Source organism: Panicum virgatum, chromosome 2K, assembly GCF_016808335.1.
Source record: "Panicum virgatum strain AP13 chromosome 2K, P.virgatum_v5, whole genome shotgun sequence".
NCBI lineage: Eukaryota > Viridiplantae > Streptophyta > Magnoliopsida > Poales > Poaceae > Panicum > Panicum virgatum.
In genome coordinates, this window is record NC_053137.1 from 33,410,366 (window position 1) to 33,437,188 (window position 26,823).

At 44.6% G+C, this 26,823-nt stretch overlaps 2 protein-coding genes across 2 annotated transcripts; both read left to right on the plus strand.

Moving 5' to 3' along the window:
* The first annotated feature begins 17,399 nt into the window (after positions 1-17,399).
* Positions 17,400-22,070, plus strand: LOC120673796 (enoyl-[acyl-carrier-protein] reductase [NADH] 2, chloroplastic). Its single transcript, XM_039954802.1, has 13 exons — positions 17,400-17,689; positions 17,967-18,217; positions 19,196-19,305; positions 19,386-19,441; positions 19,557-19,641; positions 19,716-19,763; positions 19,865-19,939; positions 20,028-20,139; positions 20,935-20,986; positions 21,072-21,123; positions 21,207-21,264; positions 21,474-21,572; positions 21,689-22,070. Exons 2-13 carry the CDS (start codon positions 17,971-17,973, stop codon positions 21,817-21,819), a joined length of 1,125 nt encoding a protein of 374 aa, XP_039810736.1. The 5' UTR covers positions 17,400-17,689; positions 17,967-17,970; the 3' UTR covers positions 21,820-22,070.
* A 2,332-nt stretch (positions 22,071-24,402) lies between these two features.
* Positions 24,403-25,492, plus strand: LOC120673802 (18 kDa seed maturation protein-like). The gene has a single exon (XM_039954814.1). It carries the CDS (start codon positions 24,487-24,489, stop codon positions 25,111-25,113), a length of 627 nt encoding a protein of 208 aa, XP_039810748.1. The 5' UTR covers positions 24,403-24,486; the 3' UTR covers positions 25,114-25,492.
* Positions 25,493-26,823: the final 1,331 nt, after the last annotated feature.

Below are 26,823 nucleotides of genomic sequence, written 5' to 3' on the forward strand. Positions count from 1 at the left end.
CTCTTTTGTTTAGTATCACAACAACCCAAACAATGGGATTACTTCAGACAGCTCCTTTGAAATCAGATCAACATCTCAAGTTACAAACAACAGGTCGTGAATCTCAAACGCTATTGCGAAGTGCTCAGAGGGAATTAGGGAGCAAAGTTAGATCCGTTGGAAAGAACATGAGATAAGCCTTCCGGATTGTATTTAAACACTTGAATCGGACATACAACACAAGATATAGGACTATTTTCTTCCAGTGCTTAGATCTAGGAAGATGGAATCGTGGTGGCAGAAATGACAGTGGAAATATGAATGGATTTGGTGGATTTTGTGGTGACTAAAACGTGACCAGAACTCAAAACTCTAAAGATTAAATCACTAAGAAACAACAACTAGTCCAAATAATGCAACTGAAAACTCAACAAGCAAAGAACTAAGTAGAACAGCAAAGGCTCAAACTTGTTGTTGGAATTTTCATATCTAACTTATTTTTGTGTACTCTTTTGGACTGTAGGTAAAGGATGGGTAGAATCTCTCACCGAAAAACCTTGCTCTGATTACCACATGATGGAAACCGCTGGGGTTTGCTCCCGATCTTTCGATGAGAGTGGGGGATAACTCGATTTGAGGAGGATCGACGTTGTGTTGCCCGACTACAACACCACAAGGGCTGCGCTGCGCCTTAGCGACAGCTACACCGCCTCCGATTTGTGTTGTTCTTGCTGTTCCAAGAACAACCTTGAACCTGCAAGCAAATCAAAGAACAAGCAAGAACAAGTGGACAAGCAAACAGCACACAGACCTTGCCCAAAGGATGAATCCGATACACACAAGTTTAGGGTTCTGAATCAAGCAAACGGGTGGTCTAATCGACACACGCGCTCACCAGGAAGTAGCAGAAGCTAAACTTACAACAAAACAAAACCCAAGTCTCAAATGGTGGCTGCTAGTGGTTTATATAGGTGGGGGAGCAGCCAAGAGGTGTGGAGGGTGTAAACCCTAACTTAGAATGGGCCCCTAGTGGGCTGAACTAGATACAAGGACCTCAGCCTAAGACTGGAAGACTGAATGTCATTTTGGTGATTCTGCTTAGCTTCTTTGGAATTTCGTCATGAGGTTGGATCCATCTGAAAATAGACTTCAGGAGCTTTCCAACAAGTACTCATGGGCTTCAAACAATATTCAGAGCTAAGAGTTATGGCCTTCCGAAGTTACCCCTGCCTGGAGGTCCGAACTGGTAAGGTCTGATCTGATCATCCACACTCGCTTTCTTGTCATGTTTGCTCTCCCTCCAATCTAGTTCAAGTCCCAAGTTCCTAAGCATAAGAAAAGCATCACAAGAATTTAGTGGTACCCCATTCATGGATGAAGGTTTATGGATAGCGAGGAACGAGTTTACCTAATAATTTAGCTCTCGTTCACGGGCTCTTGTCATTGGTCCTTGCTGCATAGTAGGCATGGTTGTATCGTTGGGAGGGATGTCTTCATCAACAGTTGCCCTGTGCGGGCCCCCACAACGCGGCCGACCCCCCTGCTCCGCCGGTCCGCCCTGGCCACGGGCATGCCCCGCCGTGCCTGGCCGAGGCCGTGGCCATGGCCATGGCGTGCGCAAGCTGGGGCTGGGCTGGGCCTCTCACTGACCAGTGGGGCTCGGCTGTCAGCCCCTGTTTGGGGTTTAGGGTTTTCCAAAAGTAGATATTTTGGCTGAAATTTTGTAAAATGCATAATAAATCACAGAAAAATGCTAAAAATGCAAAATGAATTTTGTTAGTTTGACTAGATCTTGATCTACAGAGGAAAAATACTCATGCTGGGGAGATGCTAGTTTTGCCCATGCTAAATTTTTTATTGTGTGTGTAGGCTTGTTTATTTTGTGTCTGCTGTTCTAACAGTCTAAAAATTATGAAATTTATGCAGTAGCTTACTCTTTGCACGTGTAGTTCACTGTAAAATTTTCATGCGCATAACCTATATGCATTTTTGTGGATCTTTAGTTGCTCAGTTTATCTTGCTAGGGGTGAGTTAAATACTTTCTTCTGCAATAAATGTTGGTGAATTTTTGTTGCATACCTTGTCAACGTATTGTTTTGCTTGTAAATTTTTGTGGCTATATCATTTCTGCAAGTTAAGTTTTTGCAAGTGTTTAGCTCCTAGCTGCAGTTTTCCTTGTTTGTGCTAAATAAATTCTTGTCTACAATATATCCTTGCAACAATTGCTCGAATTTCATCTACCTTTTCTGTCCTGGCTTTAGGATCAAAAAAGGGTGCACTTGGGAATATTTTGGTTCTATTTGCTTGCTACTAAATAGAATCTCTAGTTGGTTTTTCTTGCCTTATGTTTTTGTCTAGCCATCCTAAGCAAGTTAGTAGTGTTTTGAAAAGAATCTTTCAGGCTAAACCAAGTGTGGAATCTGAGCCCTTAGATTAGCAGCAAACTGTTCTTTTATGAGTTGGGTTTCTTGTTGCTTAGTAATTGCTTGCCCAGTTCCATCTTTCTTTTAATTGCCTTGCATTGCATCAGGAGCACCAGGTATCAATTTATTGCACCGCTGTTCCTCTAATTGTTGCATGGCATCTTTTTCATACGTGTAGATGCTGCGAGCGAAGTAGTCTACGAGCTGGTTGCAGAGCCAATCCAGGAGCAGCAACCAGGAGAGCGGCAGGGCGAAGACACAGTTGAGCAAGCTCCCAAAGAAGTCGCTCACCCCACTGACCTGCAAGGCAAGCCCCGGAGCATGACCCCTAATTTCAGTATTCAATGTTTACTAGTATTGTGTAATTATGTTTCTAGGAGTTGATTGGAATCTTAGATGCATGACCATTAGATTTCCTCCGTCACTCTACTAGTGTGCAGGTCATTAGTACTACAATGCTTAACTAGCATTCAGTAGAAGTCGAGTCATTCCTGTCACTTATGGCAACGTGGCTTGAGAATGAATTAATGTGAAAAGAGAAATAGAGACCAGGTGGAGATGAGTTTGGTTCTGGAATATGTAATGGATGTAGAGTAGCCTCCGCCTGTGTCATTTGAGGACGGTACCATTGTTGACTATGCTGACTAAGTTTGAACAGTACTAACCACATGCCAGAAGTAGCAGGTAGTCGAAAACGGTAAGCTAATTACCTAAGTTGCAACGATACTTTGAATCGCGACCTGCTACTCTGGGAGTGGTATGATGGTGGGTGTTGGATTGTGTGTCACCTACGGGTTCTATGGGAGTTCGCATTGAGGGGCCCTTCGCCCGAGTTTTGGTAGGCGTGATTCAGACATCGGGGTAATGAAGGGAACGGTTGACATGTGTGACCCGACGGGGTTTACGCGTATCGTGTGAGTTAGGTTCACCTTGCAAGGTTAAATCGGATTGATTCACCGTCTCTCTTGGTTTAGAGAACCTTGGTCACTTCGTCACATCGTAGTAAATGATTGAGATAGGATTTGAAAGGTGAGCATATTGTTGACGGTGCTTAAGTGCCATTTTCACCTGTCAACTATACTCAACAATAAAGGAAAACTACATGCCTTACCCACATATTTGTATCACTAACCTCGCTCCACAGTTGTTTTCGAGTTTTGTACATTTCAGATGAGTAGGAGCGGAATAAGATGAAAACACGCAGTAGACGCCATACAACTATTGTTGACGCTCCTTAGCGCCCCCGATTTATATACTGCAAGCGCACGGTTTCATGTAGCTTTTCCCTTAGAGTATTCCCCCAAGGTTTATCAATCCACGCAACCAAAGAGACAAGAAACAATCTACTAGCATAGAAATTCCTTTGTGTGAGATGGTGAAAAATGAATCTAATCTACTAAAAACGACAAACACCGAAGGTAGCAAGAGAAAGTTAGAGATAACCAATCTAGATCACCTAGATCATGCATATGTTGTAGTTCTAGCTAGATAAAGTGAAGTAAGGTAGATGTGAATCTCAATGAAAAGCCTCTTTAAACCCAAATTCTCCAATCCGATCCCTCGATACTCCGCCTACTCTGTGGAGACGGTCTGTCACGACGCCCCCCTTTTGAACGAAATACCCTGAAGCAAGTCGAACCCCCTTTGGTAGTTCCGTCATGAACCTCTAGCCACCATGACTACAAGATCATGCTAAGCGATCTATCTCGATAATAGATCTAGGATGAAGCAAACCCAAAGAAAAGAACGAAATCGAAAGAGAGAACATGGTCGCTAAACATTCGGAATCACAAATAACTTCACCATGAATGATAGTACATCACAAGATCACAACCGGGGCCCTACCTTGATCTTGATGATCCTAGCTCCAGAACTCCGACGTGGTCTTCCTTGCAAGGTTCCCACGTCGGCTAAGGCGAACCCTAGACAACTAGCATGACCCTCGGCTCTCAGAGAGGTGTCCCTCTATCTTCTCTGCTCCTTGACGTCGTCTCCCGAATTGATCTCTGCGTGAACCTTGGGGAGGGGTCTTTAAATAGCCTCAGGGAACCCTCGGTCAAAGGGGAGGTCGAACCGACCTAGAAAAGGACTGGGCCGGCCGGCCCAATGAGCCTAGGCCGGCCGGCCTGGGTCTTTCCTTCGCCGAATCATGTTCATCTTTCTCCCCAAGTCTCCTGGAATCTTCTAGAGTTTATGTCTTTCACGATTGCACCCCTTTAGACGTCGTTATCTTCGAGATTTCTTCGAGGAGAATGATAGGATGGAAAATCCTTCCTTAAATATCTCTTTGCTTTGCTTAGCCCCGAAGTATCTTGATCTTATGGGCTTTGTCTTTTGGGCTTCATTGGAGGGTGGAAGTGCATGAACGGGCCTCTAATCATCATGGCCTTCGATCCTTTGTTCAGGCTTTGGCCTTTGTCTTTCTTCGTGTCATCGCGTGATCATGGGCCTCGCCATTTCATGCTCCAAAATTGGTCAAAAACCTGCAAAAATGAAGTACCTCCAAAATATATGTGCAAACGCGAAAACGACCAATAATTGGGCCGAGGTTAAGATGGTTAGTAATTCTGATATTAAATTCATGCCATTATCAAAGTTAAACAGGGGATAAAATGGATACTTAAGCAGCGCCAATAACTATGCAGAATATCGCATCCGGCGTCACCCCCTTACAAAGAAGGCCCACATGTTAGAGGAAACGGGGCCTCACGCAAGATGCACCAGAGGATAAGGAGAATATTCCATGGATAAACCATCCAGTAGAAGATCAGGCTGAGACGCTGCCAGGTGGGGTCGGCCGAACCTGGCCTGGTTCGCGTCCAGGTGCACTTCGAGGAGGAGTGGCTGCCAAGGCACCTGATCACCTTCCATATGTGTGTTGGCGGGAAACCGACCTCTAGAGCTATAAATAGGCCTCTCCCCCAACCCCCTCAACACACACACACACACACACACACACACTTCATTTCATTCTCTCCAAGAAGGCTCTCCTCTCTCTTGCTCTCTTAGCTAGGTAGTGGAGCTAGGCTAGTTCTCTTTAGCAAGCAAGTCGTCCTCGGAGTCGTTGAGCAATCTGTTGGCGCCTACCAACGTCACCAGCGATGACGCCCGCAGATGCCAATTTGGGGTGGCAGTTTTTCATGAACCACGAATGAATCCGCAAGCGCACGGAATACCGCTGTAGCATTTTAACCGGGAGTCGGGCTGTCATTTATATTTCCGCAGGGAAGGCGGTGAGTGAGAGAATATATAGATTAGTGGGTGAACTTTATCTAGATTGGATATTCTCATGCATAAACAGGGGTAAGATAATAACATGGTAGGAGGTAGTGTGACACACACACAAACTACCATCTCGGATAAATAAATAAAAGAAATATAAAAGATGCTTTAGGCCGGGAGCAAGGTAAAAGTCAGAGCTCGAGTCAGCTGTGCTAGGCTAGCTATATCTATACTTTCTCATTGGTTAGCTCGTCAGAGATTAAACTACACAACAGGGAGATCGCTATCGAAGCGACGGGAGGAGCCCGTACACCCCGGCGACTTTATGTACCTCCTAACCCCCATACCGAACGTGGAGGATTACTAAAAGGCTCGGACAGGGCTGTCACAACCTGCCGGCTACCTCTACAAACTGTGGATATAGTTGACATCCAGCAACACTTAACTAATCTAGACATCATGTCTACACTAGTAAGGGATACTCTAGTGTCCCGTGCGGAGCCCCCACCCTCTGGATGGACAAACATCACACTAGAGCAACCATACGAATACTGGAGCAGTTGATAGAGTTCTAAGAACAAAAGACTAACCATCTCCAGCACAGGGCGATCATACAATGCAAGCATAGAATGATAACGCAACCATATCAAGAAACATATACTCGATAACTCAGAATATACTTCAAGCAGATATCGGTAACCATAGTCTAATTCTATTACAAACAATCGAATATTACAAGAGAGAACTAGAGATGAACCCATACCAGACTCTCGAGCAACACCGACGACTCGATGACTCCTAGACTTCTCCTAAACTCCACTAAGCCTAAAGACTATGCAAGAAATGCAAGAGAGGAGAGGTGAGTGGTGTGGTGTGGGGTGTGTGTGTGTGTGTGTGTGTGTGTGTGTGTGTGTGTGTGTGTCTGTGTGTGTGTGTGTGTGTTCCTAGTCTGTACCCCCTCCCTTGTATTTATAGGAGGGAGCCACCGGCCGTAGCACCCCAAACCGACCTAAAGGAGCAACAGGGAGGCGCCACGTGGCAAAGTTGAGGTGGTGGGGCCCATGGGCCTGGTCGGCCGGCCTGCCCTGGCCGCCAACCGCCCCCAACTGCTGGGGGTTGGGCTTGTCTGGGCCTCCTTGTCTGATCCACGCTAGGGTTGGCCTGTCTTGACTTGTTTGGCTTTGGTTGTTGGGCTACACTTGGTCCATTTGAGCCTGAATCGGTACTTTGATATTTTCTGTGATTTTCTGCTGGGCCAAAGTGTGCTTGCAACCTGCATATTAGCTCAAAAACACAACTTGAATATTCTAGAAGGTAAAGTGTTGTTTATGGACTTTATTGGATAAGGATGCGTGTAAGAAATGCAAACTCTCATGATTTTCTGATCAAGTTGATGCCTGGAAATAATCATTAGTGAGCGTCAACAAGATCCTCCAAGCTGTCCTTTGCTCGTCCCGAGCAAAGTAGGACAAATCAGGTTGTTGATCAGAAAATCACTTTGACTCGTACCTTACCTATCATGTCATAGTCTGAAGCAAAGGGATTCATCTATAAGCTTAAATAAGTTGGTTAGCATACCTTTGCTCAATTACCTTACTCCTTTATGTGCCTTTTTAGCTATCTCCTTGTCTTGAGCTGTTGAAAGTCAGAACGGTGCATAGAGTGATACTTACTTGTTCATAGATCCGTAATCCATCTGGAGATACTTTTTTTTGAAAGAATTTTGAAAATATGGCAAAGCTCCTAGGATAACTCTCTCGAGGCACTCATCTTGTATTTCCTTACCAGGGCAGTATCTGCCTTTGATCTTCCCTACTACTATAAGCCTTTGTGGAGCTCAAGGTAGGATAAGAACAGGGCACACTTGTATTCTATTTATTGTAAAGTCAAAGAGAGGATCCATGGAGAAACAAGTCATGCAATCTCGATCAAAAGGTGCAAGTGTATGAGGGGATGGATGGGTGGATGGATATGACTTACTCCTTGAGGTAATGGCTTCTCTCTCTCAAATCATCCCTATTTCTTTTCTTTTTTTGAGACATGGTTACCCTTTTTTTCTCTCTCTTTTTTTTGGGTCATGCTTCTTTGGCATGCCATCTTTTCTCTTTATGGGGCAACCATAATCTCACTTTATTTTATTTCAGGGATGTTCTACAAGAGAGATCACCAAGACATGGAGCACTTATTATGTGGAATGAATGGGTGGTGGTGCCAATTCCCAGTGTAGGAATGTAGCAATTGGATGGGATGTGTACGTGCTTATGATCGAGAAAGCATGAAAAGCATCTCACTAGGGTCACATAATTTGACAAAACTCAACAGAATATCAAGCAGCATATGTGTAAAGGGTTTTTTCGTGGAATATGACATATGGCTTTGGTAGGACATTGCATATCGCTGGGGAACTTGCCTCTTTTAGAATTTTTGAAAACAACTCCAGACTTCAAGCATTACTAGAACAAGCTTGCACAACCTTATTTACCATATCTAAACTCGCAACAACTTAGATTTGAACCAAGCATACGTAACCCATGGAACTTTCGGGTTCATTGACAAGATATTTGCATAACCAGCAGATTTAAACTCAAGAGAACTCTTATTTTCAAACTAGGCACAACAGACATGATAGAGCAAAGCAAAACTCATCCTTTCAACTTATCAAAAGGAGTTAAAACATTCTTACCGCACATTATGAAAAAGGGAAATAAAGCAGTAAATTTTTATTTTGTTTTTGAAAGTTTTTTTATCAAATTTTACTGAAAGCAAATAAATGGATACAGTTGACTTAGGGGAGGGAACCTCCCCCAAGCTAGCTCTTGGTTTAGGGTCCAAAAAGCAGGACCTTTCTCCATACCTGATCAGATTGAGGTCGTTTCGTCCGTACCTGGAGAAGTAGTAGCGGTCGATGACGTCTTGTTCTTCTTGCGCCACACCTTCTTGGTCTTCTTTGGTGGCATAGGCGGCGCAGGAACAGGATCCTTGGATGCAGGATAGACAATTTCTAGATCTTCCCATATTGTGTTGGTGATGAAGTCAGGGATCTTCTGGTCGTCTTCCACTGGCTCGGTTGGTGGAGTATGAATTTCCCAATCCTCCCAAGCTGGCTTGGAAGGGGGATGATAATCCTGACCATCCCAACCTGGCTCTGCCCATAGCCCTTGTTTCTCACTATCCTCATGAATCAGGAATACCTCCCTTTTGTTCTGGAACTTGAATTTCATGATCTTTCCCATAATACGGAGGCTGATTCTTCCTGTCCCCACATCAATTCTGGCGTTTGTATCCATGAAGAATGGTCGCCCAAGTATGAGCAGAATTCCAAGATCTCCTTCCATATCAAGGACTACAAAGTCCACTAATATGTAGGTATTCTTGACCTTTACCATTAACCTTTCCACAACTCCTTCTGGATATCTTATCGTGGAATCCGCCAGCTGAACACACATAGTGGTAGGAGAAATTAACGGATAGCCTAGCTTCTCGAAAGTCACCGTGGGCATGATGTTGACGCTGGCTCCAAGGTCACAAAGGGCGTGATCAAATTCATAGTCAAAGATTGAGCAGCTGATCACTGGGGTTCCGGGATCTTCTCTTATTGTGGCTACTAACTCGCCCCACGCACCTCTTCTTGGGTGTGTGAGCTTTTCTGCATAGCTGAGGGGTGTCCTGCTAAGTGACTCTTTTCGCATAGCGTTGATGACATTTATGGTCTCTAGAGTTGATTCGAGTTGTCCTGGAATCTTTCCTAGTCAGCAACAGGTGTAGCAGCAGCTAATTGAGCCAATTGAGTTTCTAGCGCCTTATTGAAACTCAGCTGGTTCTTCATAGTCATGGAGAATCCATCCATCTTGGCATGGATAGTCTCCATAGATTTGTCTATAATAGCCAACTTCTTCTGAAGGGACTCATTGATCTTCGCTTGGCCGTAGACAAAATCTCTCAAGGTAGCCTGGTTAGGACCGAAAGAATTCGAATTCCCATTACCTCCTTGGTAGTATGGGCGTGGTTGATTCCACCCCTGACCTCCTTGTGGACGAAACCCATTGCTGCCATTGAGGAATAGAGCCTCTTCTTGGGTTTCTGAGCAATTATTGCCCGAATGTCCAATATTTCCGCAGACCTCGCACATCATGCGAGTCCCAAGGCTTGAAGTGTTTGCAATTGAGCCTTATCTTGGGAATAATCCTCAAATTTTTTGAGGAGGAGATCAATCTTCATAGCGAGCATGTCGCCCTCCTTAACGGAGTGCATACCTCACTGGTGCGGTTGGAGGCGATCATCGCTCCAACCTTGGTTGGAAACCATCTTCTCGATCAATGATGTAGCTCTTTCAATGGTTAGCGAGAAGAAAGCTCCACCCGCAGTGGCATCCACATGATCACGGGTTGACTGTATCAACCCATTGTAGAAGTTCTATAGAATGAGCCAATTATCCATCCCATGGTGCGGACACGCTAGAATGTACTCCTGAAGCCTCTCCCAAGCCTCCGGAATTGACTCATTTGATGCCTGCTGGAAGTTCGAAATCCGACCACGAAGAGTTTTGGTTTTGCCCGTCGGGAAGAACTTCGAGAGGAACGCCTTGGCAGATTTGTCCCAAGTATCCACAGCAGCCTTGTTAGCATAAAACCATTGCTTCGCTCTCCCCAAGAGAGAGAACAGAAACAGACGGAGCCGAATAGCATCTTGCGATACACCCTTGATAACAAAAGTACTGCAGAGCTCCAGGAACTGCTAGAGATTAGCGCTGGCATCCTCATTCTCCTTGCCACAGAATGGGCTGGCCTGCACCATCGTAATGAGACCCATCTTGATCTCGAAATTTTCTCCTCCGGTGTTAACCTCGGGCCCGGTAGGGACCTGGTTAGCAGACGGAGCAGAGTAATCACGGAGTGCCTTCTGGGCCATAGCTCTAGGAGCTGACGATGATGCGATGGCTGGATCGACTGCCGAGAGTGAGATCTAAGGAGGTACGATACGAGGTCGAACTCTTCTCAAAAGTGACTCTGGATCGGAATGAAAGTTTTGCGGCAGATCGAAACCGGTCATACACTACCCTATTTTCATATCAACAAAGACAAGAAAACAAAGCCAAGTTAGCCTGTTTAGCAAGTGAATACCAATTTAGATTTTGTTCACAACTTTTATCTATATATTTCACTATGTGCCTTCTCTGGCAACGGCACCAAAAATGCTTGTTGGCGCCTACCAACGTCACCAGCGATGACGCCCGCAGACGCCAATTTGGGGTGGCAGTATTTCATGAACCACGAATAAATCTGCAAGCGCACGGAATACCGCTGTAGCATTTTACCCTGGAGTATACCGGGTTGTCATTTATATTTCCGCAGGGAATGCGGTGAGTGAGAGAATATATAGATTAGTGGGTGAACTCTATCTAGATTGGATATTCTCATGCATAAACAGGGGTAAGATAATAACATGGTAGGAGGTAGTGTGACACACACACAAACTACCCTCTCGGATAAATAAATAAATAAAAGAAAGATAAAAGAAAGATAAAAGATGCTTTAGGCCGGGAGCAAGGTAAAAGTCAGAGCTCGAGTCAGCTGTGCTAGGCTAGCTATATCTACACTTTCTCATTGGTCAGCTCGTCAGAGATTAAACTACACAACAGGGAGATTGCTATCGAAGCGACGGGAGGAGCCCGTACACCCCGGCGACTTTATGTACCTTCTACCCCCCATACTGAATATGGATGATTACTAAAAGGCTCGGACAGGGCTGTCACCACCTGCCGGCTACCTCTACAAACCGTGGATATAGTTGACATTCAGCAACACTTAACTAATCTAGACACCATGTCTACACTAGTAAGGGATACTCTAGTGTCCCGCACGGAGCCCGCACCCTCCGGATGGACAAACATCACACTAGAGCAATCATACGAATACTGGAGCAGTTGATAGAGTTCTAAGAACAAAAGACTAACCATCTCCAGCACAGGGCGATCATACAATGCAAGCATAGAATGATAACGCAACCATATCAAGAAGCATATACTCGATAACTCAGAATATACTTCAAGCAGATAATGGTAACCATAGTCTAATTCTATTACAAACAACTGAATATTACAAGAGAGAACTAGAGATGAACCCATACCAGACTCTCGAGCAACACCGGCGACTCGATGACTCCTAGACTTCTCCTAAACTCCACTAAGCCTAAAGACTATGCAAGAAATGCAAGAGAGAGGTGAGTGGTGTGTAGTGTGTGTGTGTGTTCCTATTCTCTACTCCCTCCCTTGTATTTATAGGAGGGAGCCACCGGCCGCAGCACCCCAAACCGACCTAAAGGAGCAACAGGGAGGCGCCATGTGGCAAAGTTAAGGCAGTAGGGCCCATGGGCCCGGTCGGCCGACCTGCCCTGGCCGCCAACCGCCCCCAACTGCTGGGGGTTGGGCTTGTCTGGGCCTCCTTGTCTGATCCACGCTGGGGTTGGCATGTCTTGACTTGTTTTGCTTCGGTTCTTGGGCTACACTTGGTCCATTTGAGCCTGAATCGGTACTTTGATATTTTTTGTGATTTTCTGCTGGGCCAAAGTGTTCTTGCAACCTATATATTAGCTCAAAAACACAACTTGCATATTCTAGAAGGTAAAGTGTTGTTTAGGGACTTTATTGGATAAGGATGCATGTTAGAAATCCAAACTCTCATGATTTTCTGATCAAGTTGACGCTTGGAAATGATTGTTAGTGAGCGTCAACACAGTTCTCGGTTCCTGGTATGGCTTTGTATCCGACTTGTCAGACTTCTATTCATAATATAGAGTTTTGCCAAGGTTGCTTTACTATCTCGATAGTTTATCAATCCATGCTTAGTTCATTCATAAGTTATGCTACGGTCTTGGTTAGGCTAGATGATCCAGGTATGGATAGAGGTTCATTGTGCTTTCGGGCTTGCTCTAGTATTTTACTCGTCCATCCGAAGGGTGGGAGACCTGGGGGCACTAGAGAAGTGACTTCATACACAAGCGTGGTGCTCGGGTATGCGGGATCCTTCGGATATGACCATGCTCCATGGTGTGACTGGGGTAGACGGCAGGTGGTGACAGCCCTGTCCGTCCGGCATAATAGCGATGTTGTGTTTAGAGTACTCCCCGATGTTCGGGTTTGGTGTAGGAGTTCATCAAAGAGGTAACGGGACTGGATGTACTTCGGTGCGGGACCTTCTCCCCGCTATCCCATTTTCGACACCTGCAGTCCTAACCATGATCTAACATGACCCCAGCTTTGGATAGAAGCACTAGGACACCTAACCTAGCCTAAGCTCCAGCTGACTTGATGTAGGATAGAGTAGTTCTTTGTTTTATAGTTTCTCTCTTTTATTCCTTCCTCTTGGTGTGTGGATGTGTACTGTGTCTCATTACCCTTGCTTATTCTTTATCTGGACTTACCCCTGTTAGAGTACTGCCTATTGCTTGAGGCACAATGTCATGGTTAATGTTGAGTACAATACCTTTGTTACTGACCGGTACTAAACTGCTGGCCACGCCAGCAGCTAGGCCGAGCAGTTTAGTACCGGTTGGTAATACCAACCGGTACTAAACGATTTTTTTTCTTTTTGATGCTTTATATTTGTTCTCTTTTCCTTCCAATTTCAATTAATTAGTATTAGTAGTCGTACTCGCAGCGATTTGTGTATTCGTACTCGTACTCGTATCTAGAATTCGTATTTGTATATGGAGCAAAGCAAATAAAAAATTATATACATACATGGATAAAAGAAATTTTAGAAATTATATACATACATGGATAAAAGACAATAATATTTACAAGTATGAATTCTCATAAGTTTTTTTATGAAAAATTCTTCAATAATTCTAATCATCTGCATCGTCATCGGCACCGGCATCCTTCTTGCGGCTTTTGTTGAGTTTATCAGCTCGAGCCACACTTATCATTGGATCGGAATGAAATTCACCTTTTGGATTTATCACCTCATCCAACAGGAATCCGCAGAGTGCTTCTTGAATTGCCCTGATTCTTTCCGGTTCGATGAGGTTCTCTTTGAATCTCCAAATCTGTCAACAACAAATAAACACTAATAGTTTAATTTAGTACCTGTATGGAATTAGATACAAGAAATTGTTACTAATGTTATACGTACTTCGAAGTTTTCTTGTGTCACCCTCTTGGTATCTCTGCAAAAAAAGTGCATGTGCTCACATACGTAGTATCCGCAGAGGTTGGTTCCTTGTTTCTGTCTCAAACACTATATACATATATACATGTTATGAAATATTCATGCTGTTTGAATAAATGAAAGTAGATGTGCGATATTCGTACCGGCTTGTTATGGTTGAATTCAAGCTCAGTCGGTGTTGACGTGACTCCTAATTGTGTTTTGAGGAACCGAGACCATGCCCTTTGCATGATGTCTACGAGATTTTGATATAATTCTGGTGGCTTATTCAAGGAGTCCCACACAGTAACTCGAGACCGATCGATTTCGATCACAAGTAGGATCCAGTGGAAACTGTTGATACATACATATGGATACAAGAAATGTTAGATATATACACTTATTGGCTAGTTGAAGTGACTCAAAAAGTGAAAGGACTCACTTGAAGTTGTACGACAACAGAATGAATGTGAGATCATGCTGCCCTTCCAAGGACATGACTAAATTATTCTCGGTCCGATTAGGATATTGGCGTACACACTCTTCATGTATAACATTCGGATATATGAAGCCAACGTTGTAAATCCCGCTCTTCCGGCATTCTTGCATTTTCATCCTACACGATTACAAATAAAACGAGGGAATGAGAAATCTAAACAACTTAGTAGAGCTAGAGTATACAATTGACAGAAAACACTTACATAGACCATACACTGACGAGGGACTTGTCTAGGGCGTCTTGATGGAATAGAAACAAAAAATGGTCAAAATCAATCCAAATGTCATCCATTCCCCGATAGAAATGGGTATGTTTAATTCGAGCAGCCAGCATTATATTTTTTACACTATTATTTTTTACAACACGGTGAAATTCTTACAATTACAATGAAATCTGAATAAATTAATTAAAATAAATCACATTAATTTGCAAATTGATTGAAAAAACTCTTACAATTACAATGTAAATATGTACATCATTATATCCTCATATTCGAATTGCACAGCCACTTACAATGAAGTCTGAAATATAATGAAATTAGAGTTGCTATTGAGGTATTAATCATCATTGTGTGCCGTGCTATGTCACAGCTCTCTCTAAGCCCTTATTCTTCGTCGGTCTTGACCTCACCCTATCTACATAATGAAGGGTCTAGAAAGAGCTGTGACAGAGCAGGCACAATGTGACTAATGCCCCCAATAACAACACTGCTTCGTTTACATTTCACACTTGCTAGTAAGTGTCTTTGAACTACAATGCAAAATCACATTAATTCTCAATCAAAAAAACTTGAATAAATTAATTGAGAGAAATCTCTAATTAATTGAAATAAATCTCTATAACTCCTAATTATTTTGACACCCTTCCGTTCTAGGAGAACACTCTTTTCAATATCCAGAAACCATCTAGAAGAAAAAAAAACTTTATTTCAGAAAATGTATATGTCAGTAACCTCGACCCTTCGGTGATGGCAATGCCTTTCGGGGGGACACGGTGCGATACAAGGATGTCACCAATCGGCCAGTCGCAGCACCAATATTTCCGGTTAATAGGAACACAGCACTTGGCATAGGCAGCGTGCTCGTTGATATGCTCTCAGTGCAACAACGCCCACGTTGACTGCGTCAAATGCTGTCTTCGTATCAATCGGAAGTGCTGGTGATGCGACCAGCCGATTCGCGACGTCCATATAGCGCATAGTTTTTCCCCGAAAGGTAGTGTCATCACTATTGGATGGAGATTAACGACGTATACTTGTTTCGAAATAAAGATTTTTTTAGCTTATAGATAGTTTCAATGTGAGCCTGAATAAATTCACTAGAGTGTCAAAATAATCAATTCATAATAAAAAAATCTATTATAATTCTTTCATTAGTTCATTATAAAAAATTAACTATCCACATTATGGTTATATCTACTACAATCACATGTTTTGTCTACACTCATTCTAAAAATTTCTACTATCCACATGCTCATCTGAATCTAAAAATAAAAAATGTGCTACGGTCATTTGTAATTTATAGAAAATGATTGAAAATATGTCTATAAATTTTTCATATTCAACCTAGCCAATAAACCTACTCCCACATTCAAGTCATCAGTTCTATATATCTCAAATCATTGCATAAATCAAAGAAATCATACTCATCCTCACTATTTCTAAAAGTCACAAATTTCTCTAACTATAGAGCATAAAACGAAGAATAAAGACTATCAATGAAGAGAGGATGAAGTTGCAAACCTTTGGCGTACTTAGATAACTAGAACACTCACTAAAACTAGAACAAATGGCGGCAACTCTCTAAGGGAAGAACAACCCTGAGCTCGAGCTTCTCTGGTGAAATGGCACTGGCTCGGGCTCGGGGAGGAAGAGGGGTGACAATTTATAGTGGGCGCATTAGTACCGGCTGGAGCCACCAGCCGGTACTAAATTTCCTCGCGGCAGTTTAGTACCGGCTGGTGGTTCCAGCCGGTACTAAACAGTCACTAGCTGTCGGTGGCGGATGTCAGAGCATGTCAGTGGCGGACTTTAGTACCGGCTGGAGCCACCAGCCGGTACTAATAGGCTCCCAGGGCCACTGTTCCTTTGGCCCGGTACTAAATTTGCACATTAGTACCGGTCAAAGCCGTGACCTGTACTAACGGCCGCGGACGAATGTGCGTTTTTCCAGTAATGTATATATGTTAGAATTTTAATTTGGGTAACACTGCGGGCCCCTAAACTTAGCGGCACGTGTCATACCGGTCCCAAACTTTCAAAATTCACATCTGAGTCCCCGAACTCATTAATTGGTTCACGTGAAATCCAAATCACCGTTACTCTTTTTAAACAGATAGCGTGTCAAGCTGACCGGACACTTGACATGTTGGGTCCACATACCAAATTCACCTCCCTCCTTCCTCTGCCTTCCACAGCCATGGCCGGCATTGCGGCGGCGCGGCGAGCCTGCCCGCGTCCAGGGCAAGGCCCGCCATGCTGCCGGCTGGCCGTGCGCTGCAGGGAACATCGCGCCACCGTCGTGCCCGTCCATGGCTGTGGAAGGAAGAGGAAGGAGGGAGATGGATCTGACATATAGACCCCACATGTCAGGTGTCCATTCAGCTTGACACGCTGTTTAAGATGGGTAAACGATGATTTGGCCCCCACGTGAATCAATTAATAAGTTTGGGAATATAATCTAGATGTGCAATTTGAAAGTTTGGAGACCGAGACGACACCTTCTAATAAGTTCAGAGGCCGGCGGTGCATGTACTCTTTAATTTGTAAAAACGTCTTCTTGTATCTATCTTTCAATGTGGGCATATACATCTAACAACACTGATGTGCACAAATCATCTATGTGTCATCCTAAGTAATATTCAACAAAAAAAATAGTTAATTGTATGTTGAACTCAGTACGTGCAGGTTGAATATTTTTTGTAGAAACAAGGATGTACGTGCAGGAGCCAGCCGAGCCAGCCAAGACGCACAGGAGCGCTGCAGCCGTAGAACGAGCCACCATCGGGCATGAGGGCTGGGCGAGTGAGCCATCCTGTTTGCGCGGCCGGATAGCTGTGACTGCAGAGCGACGTCGAAAGGGTCGATCTGGTTCCAGCTCCGAGCACTCCCTTCGGCTGATCCATACGAGAGATGGCCCTCTAAACCCCGCAGGGGCCCCACGTGTCATTCTCCGTCCACGCCGGCTCATCCAACCTGAAGCCTCATCGAGAACTTCCCTTCCCCCTTCTGGTGGAGCCGGCACAATCGTTCGCGCTCCGATTGCAACGCCGCCATTCCTCTCGCCCTCTCCCTCTGTTTCTTAAACCTTTCCCTTCTCTCGGAGCCTCTCCTCCTTCCCTGGCGGCGACGACTGGGCGAGCGGCGGCGCCATTTGTCCTGTCTTCACCAGCCCTTTGCCGGCGACGAGCGCATCCTCCAGGTATGCCCGCCCCTTCTGTTTCCTTCTGCTGTGCGAGACGGAGCACCCCAAACCCTAACAAAACTAGTCTATTTGTGTTCGGATCTGAATCCAGTTGCAATATCTTACCTGTTAACTTCGATTTCGTTTTAACTTGGAAAATTTTGGGTTGGTTTTGGATTTCTGGTGTTTGGCTGACCTTGGCTGTAACAGTGCAGACACTAAAGTTAAAGGACATATATACCCTGCTCTTTCAGTTAAAATAGTTTATGATGTCGGCCCATTTTTCTACATAAAGGGCAATGGGAGCATCCGTGACAACTGGTATGCAGATGCTGGCCATGCGCCCATGCATCCCAGCCTGCAAACAAGTGCTTGGTTCGACATCAGCGCTATCTGCATTTGGAAGGGCACTTAGTACCAGAACTGGGTTTGGCAGCTGTTCCAAACCCACATCAGTGGGGCCAATGACTTCTTCAAATTGTAAGAGGGTTATTGTGAGGGCAATGTCTCAGAGAGGGTCTCAAGGGCTTCCCATTGATCTCACAGGTAAGCTGAATGTAGATGTTCTTTGCTCGAAATTTTCAAGCTACATTGTTATTGATACATTTCTACCAGTGCGTTTTTTCCTAAATTATTTCTTGTTGGTATTTTGTATTATTATTATTATTGTTGCTAATGCACACTTCCATTGTGCTTCTGTAAAGTTAATGCCAAACACAAGGCTTGGATTAACTTTCTTGACCAAACTGTAAGCATGGAACTTTACGAAAAGAACTTAAGAGAAAAGGATAATTGAAGTAACTTCGAATCAACTTTGGTTGGGCTTCAAAAAACGAATAAATAAAAAGAAATAAAATAAAGTAAATTCAAGGAAGAGTTCCCTTTTTCAGGGGGCCATTCAGGGGTCTCTCTCTCTCTGTGTGTGTGTGTGTGCGCGCGTGCGCGCGCGTCTGATTTAATGATGTACAACTGAGAAAGCTTCACCTCTTAATTCTTCCCTGGGAAAAAGGTCTTTCCATGACGAATACTACAAATATACTATGGAAATTTGATCAATGGATTTGTTTCTCTCCACAACTACATAAAAACAATAAATACACCTCTGTCGAAGATGGCCTATTGGTAACAAAAAATTTGAGAAATATTAAAATGGAATAAGTCTAGACTTGTCCATAGATTCTGGAGTCATCATTCAAATAGAGTACATGGAAATTTGAATGGGAAGCAAAGCAAAATAATCTATATAGTTAAAAGCTGAAACATTCTAGTCAAAATTATTTAGTCAAATGTAACACTCTACTTTATCAAATGTAAGAGCATTTCTAAGTGAAATATAACAAATTATTGTCTTATAAATAGACTTGTCGATGTATGAAACTGAAATATAACCATTAACTAGCTCCATTGTTTTAGAAGTGCGTGATCTTTTTTTTTTGAAAGGTGGGCCTACTTGATCTGGCCCCATGCACATCTTCAGTCACTACAGGTTTTTTAGTTATTAGCTGTCTTGTATTTGTTTATCAGGCAAAAGAGCATTTATTGCTGGAGTTGCTGATGATAATGGTTATGGTTGGGCAATTGCTAAGGCTCTTGCTGCAGCTGGTGCTGAGATTCTTGTTGGTACATGGGTGCCTGTAAGTCGATCTCAGTCTCAAAATTTATTGGACTGGACGTTCAGGTGAAAAGTTATCTTAGAGTTATCAAAAATGTGCAGGCATTGAACATATTTGAGACAAGCTTGAGACGTGGAAAGTTTGACGAATCACGGAAGTGCGTTCATCTGATTAACAACAGTTTCATCATAGTTAAAGTTTTCTTTATTCTACTTCAGTGATTCTTGCTGAGACTTCTAGTTTCTTTTCACTTCTACATGTATTTGACGCAGGCTACCTGATGGATCCCTTATGGAGATCGCTAAAGTATATCCACTGGATGCGGTTTATGACACTCCTGAGGATGTTCCTGAAGATGTAATGCTCATCGTTTATGATGTCTTCGTTGTCATTCCCTTTCATGCTTTATGAACCTTTTGTTCGTGTTGCAGGTTAAAGCCAACAAAAGATATGCTGGTGCTTCAAACTGGACTGTTAAGGTTAGCTATAATCTGCCTTTTCCCCATCAAGCAGCTTCAATGCTATGCTATGATTTGCTTGCTATCCAGTGTTTAATTTCCATGTTCTCTAAATCTGCTAGGAAGTTGCTGAAACTGTGAAGAATGATTTTGGCAGCATTGATATCCTCGTGCATTCTCTCGCTAATGGTCCTGAGGTTAATCTATCATCAAATCTTTGTAGTAGTTACTTTCATCGCCACGTCAGGATCATCTAGTTGACCTTTTCTTTTATCAACACAAAAGGTAACAAAGCCACTGTTGGAGACATCAAGGAGAGGGTATCTTGCTGCAATTTCAGCATCTAGTTATTCCTTTGTTTCCTTACTTCAACACTTCCTTCCCATAATGAATCCAGGTAATGTTTCTTATATGATGTGCCTGTTCTGTTTCTCTGCTGATTTTCCCTTCAGCTCCTATGTTATTTGCTCAGTTTTATTTTAATGACTACACACCTTCTCATGATAGCATTATATTTTTGAAGTGAGCAAGGATATCCTTTTAAAACTATGTTTAAGTGCCGGTAGCAAATCTACTTTGCACTTTCTGAATTTCAGGACCTGTTATTGTTAAGTTTGTTGTCGTGGGCTGACACCACTGTTCAAGAAAACGCTAGGTGCTAGCCTATTGACTAGCGCCTAGGAAGGTTGAACGTAGTTTAAACATAGACGTTAGGCCTCTGTTTAGCATTTAATCTCGATTAAACGGTATTTTTTTTTAACCTTGGCTGACACTTACATTGCACTCCCCCACCTCTACAGCTAATTTTTGTTGTCTACCGCGTTGGTGTGTTACAAATCCTTCCATGAGGCAGCCCTTTTTCACATTAAATTAGTTCCTTATATCCGATATAACAAAGAGAATGTATTAGCTCATAAGGAACGAACTAGTAGTTAGTGTTAAGCCAAGAACAAGGCATGTTGAGCCAAACTTAGCTTTGGTTAGGTAACAATGCAGATAAACCAGACTTTATGTGATAAAACTGTGGATGTGCTTTTTTATAAAAAAAATATTGTTTCCTTTCATTGGACCAAAAACTATTTGTTCACAAAACTATGCTCTAATATATTTTTTAGTAAAGAATTCTTGTTTCCTTTCGTTGCATCAAAAACCATTTGGTCTGACACATAGCTTTATTTTCGATAATTTGCAGGAGGTGCTAGTATCTCTTTGACCTACATAGCTTCTGAGAGGATAATTCCGGGGTAAATATTTTATTAATGATTTCACTTTCACTTCTAAATTATCAGCTTGTACTTATGGTTTCTTTGGGGATTGCTTTATTTATAGCTATGGTGGTGGTATGAGTTCAGCAAAAGCAGCACTCGAGAGTGATACAAGAGTACACACTTCTCTATGAGATCTTGCACATGTATATTAATGCTTCCGCTGTATATATTTATTCCTGATCCATTTCCCATTCAGGTTCTTGCGTACGAAGCAGGTCGAAAAGGCAAAATCAGAGTAAACACAATATCAGCAGGTAACTTCTTTTCTTTTGCAAAGAAAGTAAACAAGTTTCTCTTTAGGAAATCTTGCAGAACAGAAACTGTACTGCAAATTGATATGTTTATCCATAACATTTGTGATTTGCAGTAACTTTATTAACTTAGCAGCACTTTTATTCTTGTGTCATCTGCATCAAGCATATTCTTGTGTCATCTGGGTCATGCATCGCATCCATCTCCATAGGTCCCCTGGGAAGCAGGGCTGCGAAAGCTATCGGATTCATCGAGAAGATGATAGAGTATTCCTATGTCAATGCACCACTGCAAAAGGAGCTATTGGCAGGTCAGATTTCCCGTCCTTCCGTTTGAGTGTATCTGTTTTGCCTGTTTCAAAACAAGTTGAAAAAACAGCTACTTCTTTCCTCGTATAACCTGAAAGCGCCATTACCTACTCGACAGATGAAGTTGGGAACACAGCAGCATTCCTCGTGTCCCCGTTGGCGTCTGCAGTCACTGGCTCAACTATCTACGTTGACAATGGGCTCAACACAATGGGACTTGCACTTGACAGCCCAACTTTATCCACATAGGAGGCTCTCGGCTTTGGAATTAGTTCAGAGGACGGTAGATTTTGCAGGAAATTGAGTTTATTGTTTGCATTAATTTGAACTATCAGTTGCCCTCCGGGAATAGAATCGTAGGATGCAGTTTATGGGTCCATGTAATGCTAGGGTTTAGCTTTTCTAGGCAACTGAGCTCCCTTTGCTGTCTTCAGCTTCTGTTCGTTGTAAGTAAATCGTCCAAGGTCTCGACCTTTGTGGTAAATGTTTTTTATAAACAATTGTCAGTACCTCTGGACTAGGGTACCCCCTCTTGCTGTGTCTAGACGAGAGCCTTGTAGTTATACTACGCGCTGACGGTCTGAGCAGCCGGACACCCGCGGTCCGAAGCCCTTCTCACCCGGTCAGCGGCGCCAGACCCATTCCTTGCTAGGGAAGGATCTAGTGACGCTGCGTGTCCCGGAGAAGGGAGCGATCAGCCAAAATAGCCGGGGACCCCGGACCTCCCACGGGCTCCTGGATCCTCATATACTATCCGGACCTCTCAGCGGGGAGGGAACAGACACCCCGTCTGGGGCAGGTCCGGAGCCGCCATGTGTCCGTAGGTGCAGGCACGCGCGCGGCCGCGAAGCTTCCTCGGGAAGACTCGCCCACTTATCACATTCAATACAGGAGACGTAAGTGCGCTCTGTCACAGCAGAGCTCGAGGCGACTTTTGCCAAGCTGCACTGTTGATCGCGCGTTACCAAGGCACACAGTGCAGCCGCTGGCGTCGCCCACGCCACGCATGTCAGTCTGCTACGCCAGTTGGACACGACGGCTCGCCTTCGTCCATCATGACGCCTATGCGGTAGACCCAACAGTCTACGCCGCAACCTACACTACCTCAACGGGCGCCTCGCCGACGGGACATGTAAATCTACTCCTCGGTCAGAGAGTCCACAGGGCGATGAAGCGTATCCGGGGAGAGATTCTCAAACACTGTAGCACCATTAATGCCTTATGCGCAGTATACTATACATCCGCGTTGGACCCACATGTCGGGGTCCCAACGCCTGTGTACACGTCCCCTTGGGTTATAAAAGGGAGACGCCCGTTAGAGAAAGGGAGGCCGAAGAAGTCCCGGCAGAGGCCAGTACCCAGCCTGGGCAGAGGATAGATTCATTCATATGCAAGAGCAATACAACTCACAGTGTGGATTATACCTGGGCATTTCTCGGGTCGGGTCGGGTTCGGGTCGGGCCGAAAAAAACCCGGTAGAAAAACTCATGGCCCGAGCCCGCCCGTGGCCCGGCGAAAACCCTAAAATGTTGGCCCGAGCCCGCCCGCAGCCCGACCCGACGGCCCGCGGGCCGACCCGCTGACCCGACGGTCACCTACATGATCCCAGAAACCAGCAGCAACAATCGTACAGGCATGACTAATTTAAATATTACATGATCCGAACATCACAATTCTGATAAAACAACTGTACAACACATGCACCACAGACAATAGTTCACACAGATCACAGATGTGATAAAATAAAATGGCAAATGGCATAAATAAATAAGATAACAGATCACAGATGTGTCTTTTTGACCGGGCCGTCGGGCCGGCCCGCGGGTTTAATTTTCAGCCCGCACCCGACCCGAATTTTTCACCGGGCTGAAATCATGGCCCGGACCCGCCCGCCGTGTTCCTCGGGCCGGGTCGGGTCGGGTTTTTTTCGGGCGGGTCGGTCCGGGTTCTTCGGGTCGGGCGGCCCATGCCCAGGTCTAGTGTGGATGTAGGGTATTACGCTCCGGCGGCCCGAACCACTCTAAATCCTCGAGTATTCTTGTGTTCTTGCTTCCTAGGTAGACCTGCCGAATCGTTTAGCGCTTCCCCGAGTACTCACCCTCTGAGATTAGGCGAGTGCACTACGCTACCCGGCTGTGGGTCTCCACAAACCACAACAACAATCACAAAATGTGTTGGAACAAGAAATTGGAAGAGCTCTCGTTGGTGAAATAAAATTGTTGTGCATGAATTGCAAATGGGCAAAATATCCCGACCTTAGGTTGAATCCAATGAAAGTTACGCTATTAAGGGTGTGCTTAGATCACAAAATTTGTTTCAGCGCTACGTTTGACCACTAGGTGTAATGTGGATAACTGATAAAATCTGTTCCATAACCTTCGGATGTAATTGCTAGATGAATTTTTTAAGTCTGTCTAATCAGATCGTAATTAGATAATGCCATGTTACAGTAAACAACTTCTATTATGCATCCATGTAATTAGTTTTATAATTAATCATGTTTGGTCCTTTTAATCTTCGGTTCAAAATTACTACAGAGAATTTCGTCTAAATTTTTACCAGACACACCCTAACTAACTCACAAATCTCCCAAATCGCGCCTAACGGGCGCTTTCATATAGTCGCACACCACGATCTGAATATTTTAACATCCGAAAGCGGGAAACAGCCGGATCGCTAATCAGAAAGGAGAAAAAACTGGGCAGCTTCTTGTATCCGTGTCCGGATCACCCGGTGCCACGTGCGCCGGCAGCGCTTCTCGACACCGGCACACGTACACCGCGGCTCGAGCCGACCCGGGACACGTGCACGTACACGCTCAGCCTCGAGCACAAGACGACACGCATAAATCCCCCCCGCCGGCCGGGCCACCAGTCACCACGACAGCAACAGCACATCGCCGGTGGTGGAGTGGAGATGCAGGGCCGGAGGAGCGCGAGCGCGCTGGAGTCGGCGAAGGAGGCGGCGGCGAACGTGGGCGCGTCGGCGTGGGCGGGCAAGGAGAAGACCAAGGCCGTGGTGGAGGAGAAGGTGGCCCAGGCGAGGGCGCGCGACCCGGCGGCGAAGGCCGCCGCGGACGCGCGGATGGAGGAGCGCGTCCGTGGGGTGGAGGCCGCCAAGCAGGACGCCATGCGGCACAACGCCGCCTCCAAGGAGCGCGCCTCCGCGGCCGAGCACCACCCGACGCCGCTCGGCGTGGGCGGCGCTGCCGCCGCGCCACTCGTGCCCGCGGGACCCGGCGTCTACGTCCTGGACCGCTCCGCGGTGCCGGCGGCTCCAGCGGCGAACGCAACGGACGGCGACCATAGTGCTACTGGTGGCGTGCCGGTTGGCGCCGAGGCCGGCGCGGCGGCGAGGCCACATGCAAGTGCCGGTGCCGGCGTCCCGCCGGCGAGCGGCACGGCAAGAGGGGATGATGTATCATGTATCAAGCGTCGTCGATCGTGTGCACGTGGTTGTGCAGCTGATTGCCTCAGGCCCCGTTTAGTTCCCAAAATTTTTCATACAATACCCGTCACATCAAATCTTTCGACACATGCATGAAGTATTAAATGTAGTTGAAAAAAATAACTAATTACACAGTCTAACTGATTAGCACGAGATGAATCTTTTAAGCCTAATTAGTTCATGATTGGACATTATTTGTCAAGTAACAACGAAACATGCTACAGTAACTTTTCACCCTACTTTTTGCAAACTAAACGCGGCCTCAATGTATGAGATTTCCTTCGCATTGCTGTGTGTGCCATATCTATACGTCCGGTTGTTTGTTGTCATATGCCATTCGTAGATTTGGCACTGTCATGTACTCCGTTTTTAGCATTGCCCAGATTTGGCCGTAGCCAAATTTTAGCTTGGTATGTTTTTTATGATATATTTTCTCCGTTCGTTTGACTTTTTAAATTTTAAGTTTGAACACTTATTTTCTCCAGTCCATTAGTACTCCCATTTGGAGTAGGTTGGTGCTAAAGTTTAACATTCTTACCTATTAGCACCCCTAGCACTTGGATCCCAGCAGGATCCAAAAACTAAAGGAGAAGGGGATGGCCAGCTTGGTATGTTATGGCAGCAAACCAAACAACTCGACCATGCCAAATCGCATGGCGAGCATGCCCTGCGAGAGCGCTCAGCAGCCTCAACCTAATCCTCCTAATCCAAAAGAGGTTGGCACATCGGAATACGCTCCTTCCATGATTCGAGAAACAGATGTGTTCATATGAAATACAGGAGCTGTCCGTATCAACTTATTATCTAATTCGCTAAATTATTTCTGAATATGATTTGTGCACATAATTCAATGTTCTTTTTTTTTCATTTGAAACGGAGTTCTTATCTCGAATATAGTGTTTGACTGTATTACGATACAACAGGAGCTATTAAGACTAATGAATTTGCATATCGACGATGAGAAGACATCGTTATTGATTACTGCTCAGGTTCACATAGACCGCCAGTTCAGCTGCAGTCAGTCTAGTCCAACCATGGGCATCAACCTGAACATGCATTGTAAGCGCTCAACCTTGTCCACATTTCGCCACAGAAAACCAAAAATAAAAACGTGTCTTTCATTCGATTGTCCATATGAAAAGGCAGTCATCCACTGGTGCTGGTGATTACTGATTAGTGCCACGCACACCCCTGACGTCCCTTTCATTATCTCTATTTTCTCCATATGGTCATTATCTGTATTATGGAACCAATTTTCCCTACAAAAAAGCACGGCTGCTGAGCAGCACTGAATCAACCAGACACTACAAATATTTACATTTCAAGCAACCTAGATAGATCAAGTTAAAGTATTTGATACCAAGGGCCTAATTAGGTTGACAGTGGCAAACCCCGACATTGTTTGGCTCACCAGTCCCTCCAGCTCAGGCATAGAAAGGATCGACTTACAGCTCCAAATCAACAAAAGTAGTCGCCTTCAGCTCCAACTCAATCGTTTGTCCTTTCGTCACATTCAGTTCAGAGTCGATCTTGAAGAGAACATCAGTCATCACGAGTCATAATACCACAACCATCTGCACAGCAAAGAAAAACATATATAACCACAAACATCCAAAAACAATAAAATACATGTTGCCCCAAACGCCCGGTGCCTCTGCTTTACTAGCTACCTAGCACAGGATTTCTCAAGAAATGACTCGCCTCAAGTTTATTCCAGATATGCCATGATGTCTGGGTGCTGAGATAAGGAGTGGCATCGCACATTGTTCAACTACCATATAGAAAGATACAGCTGTACTGTGCAAA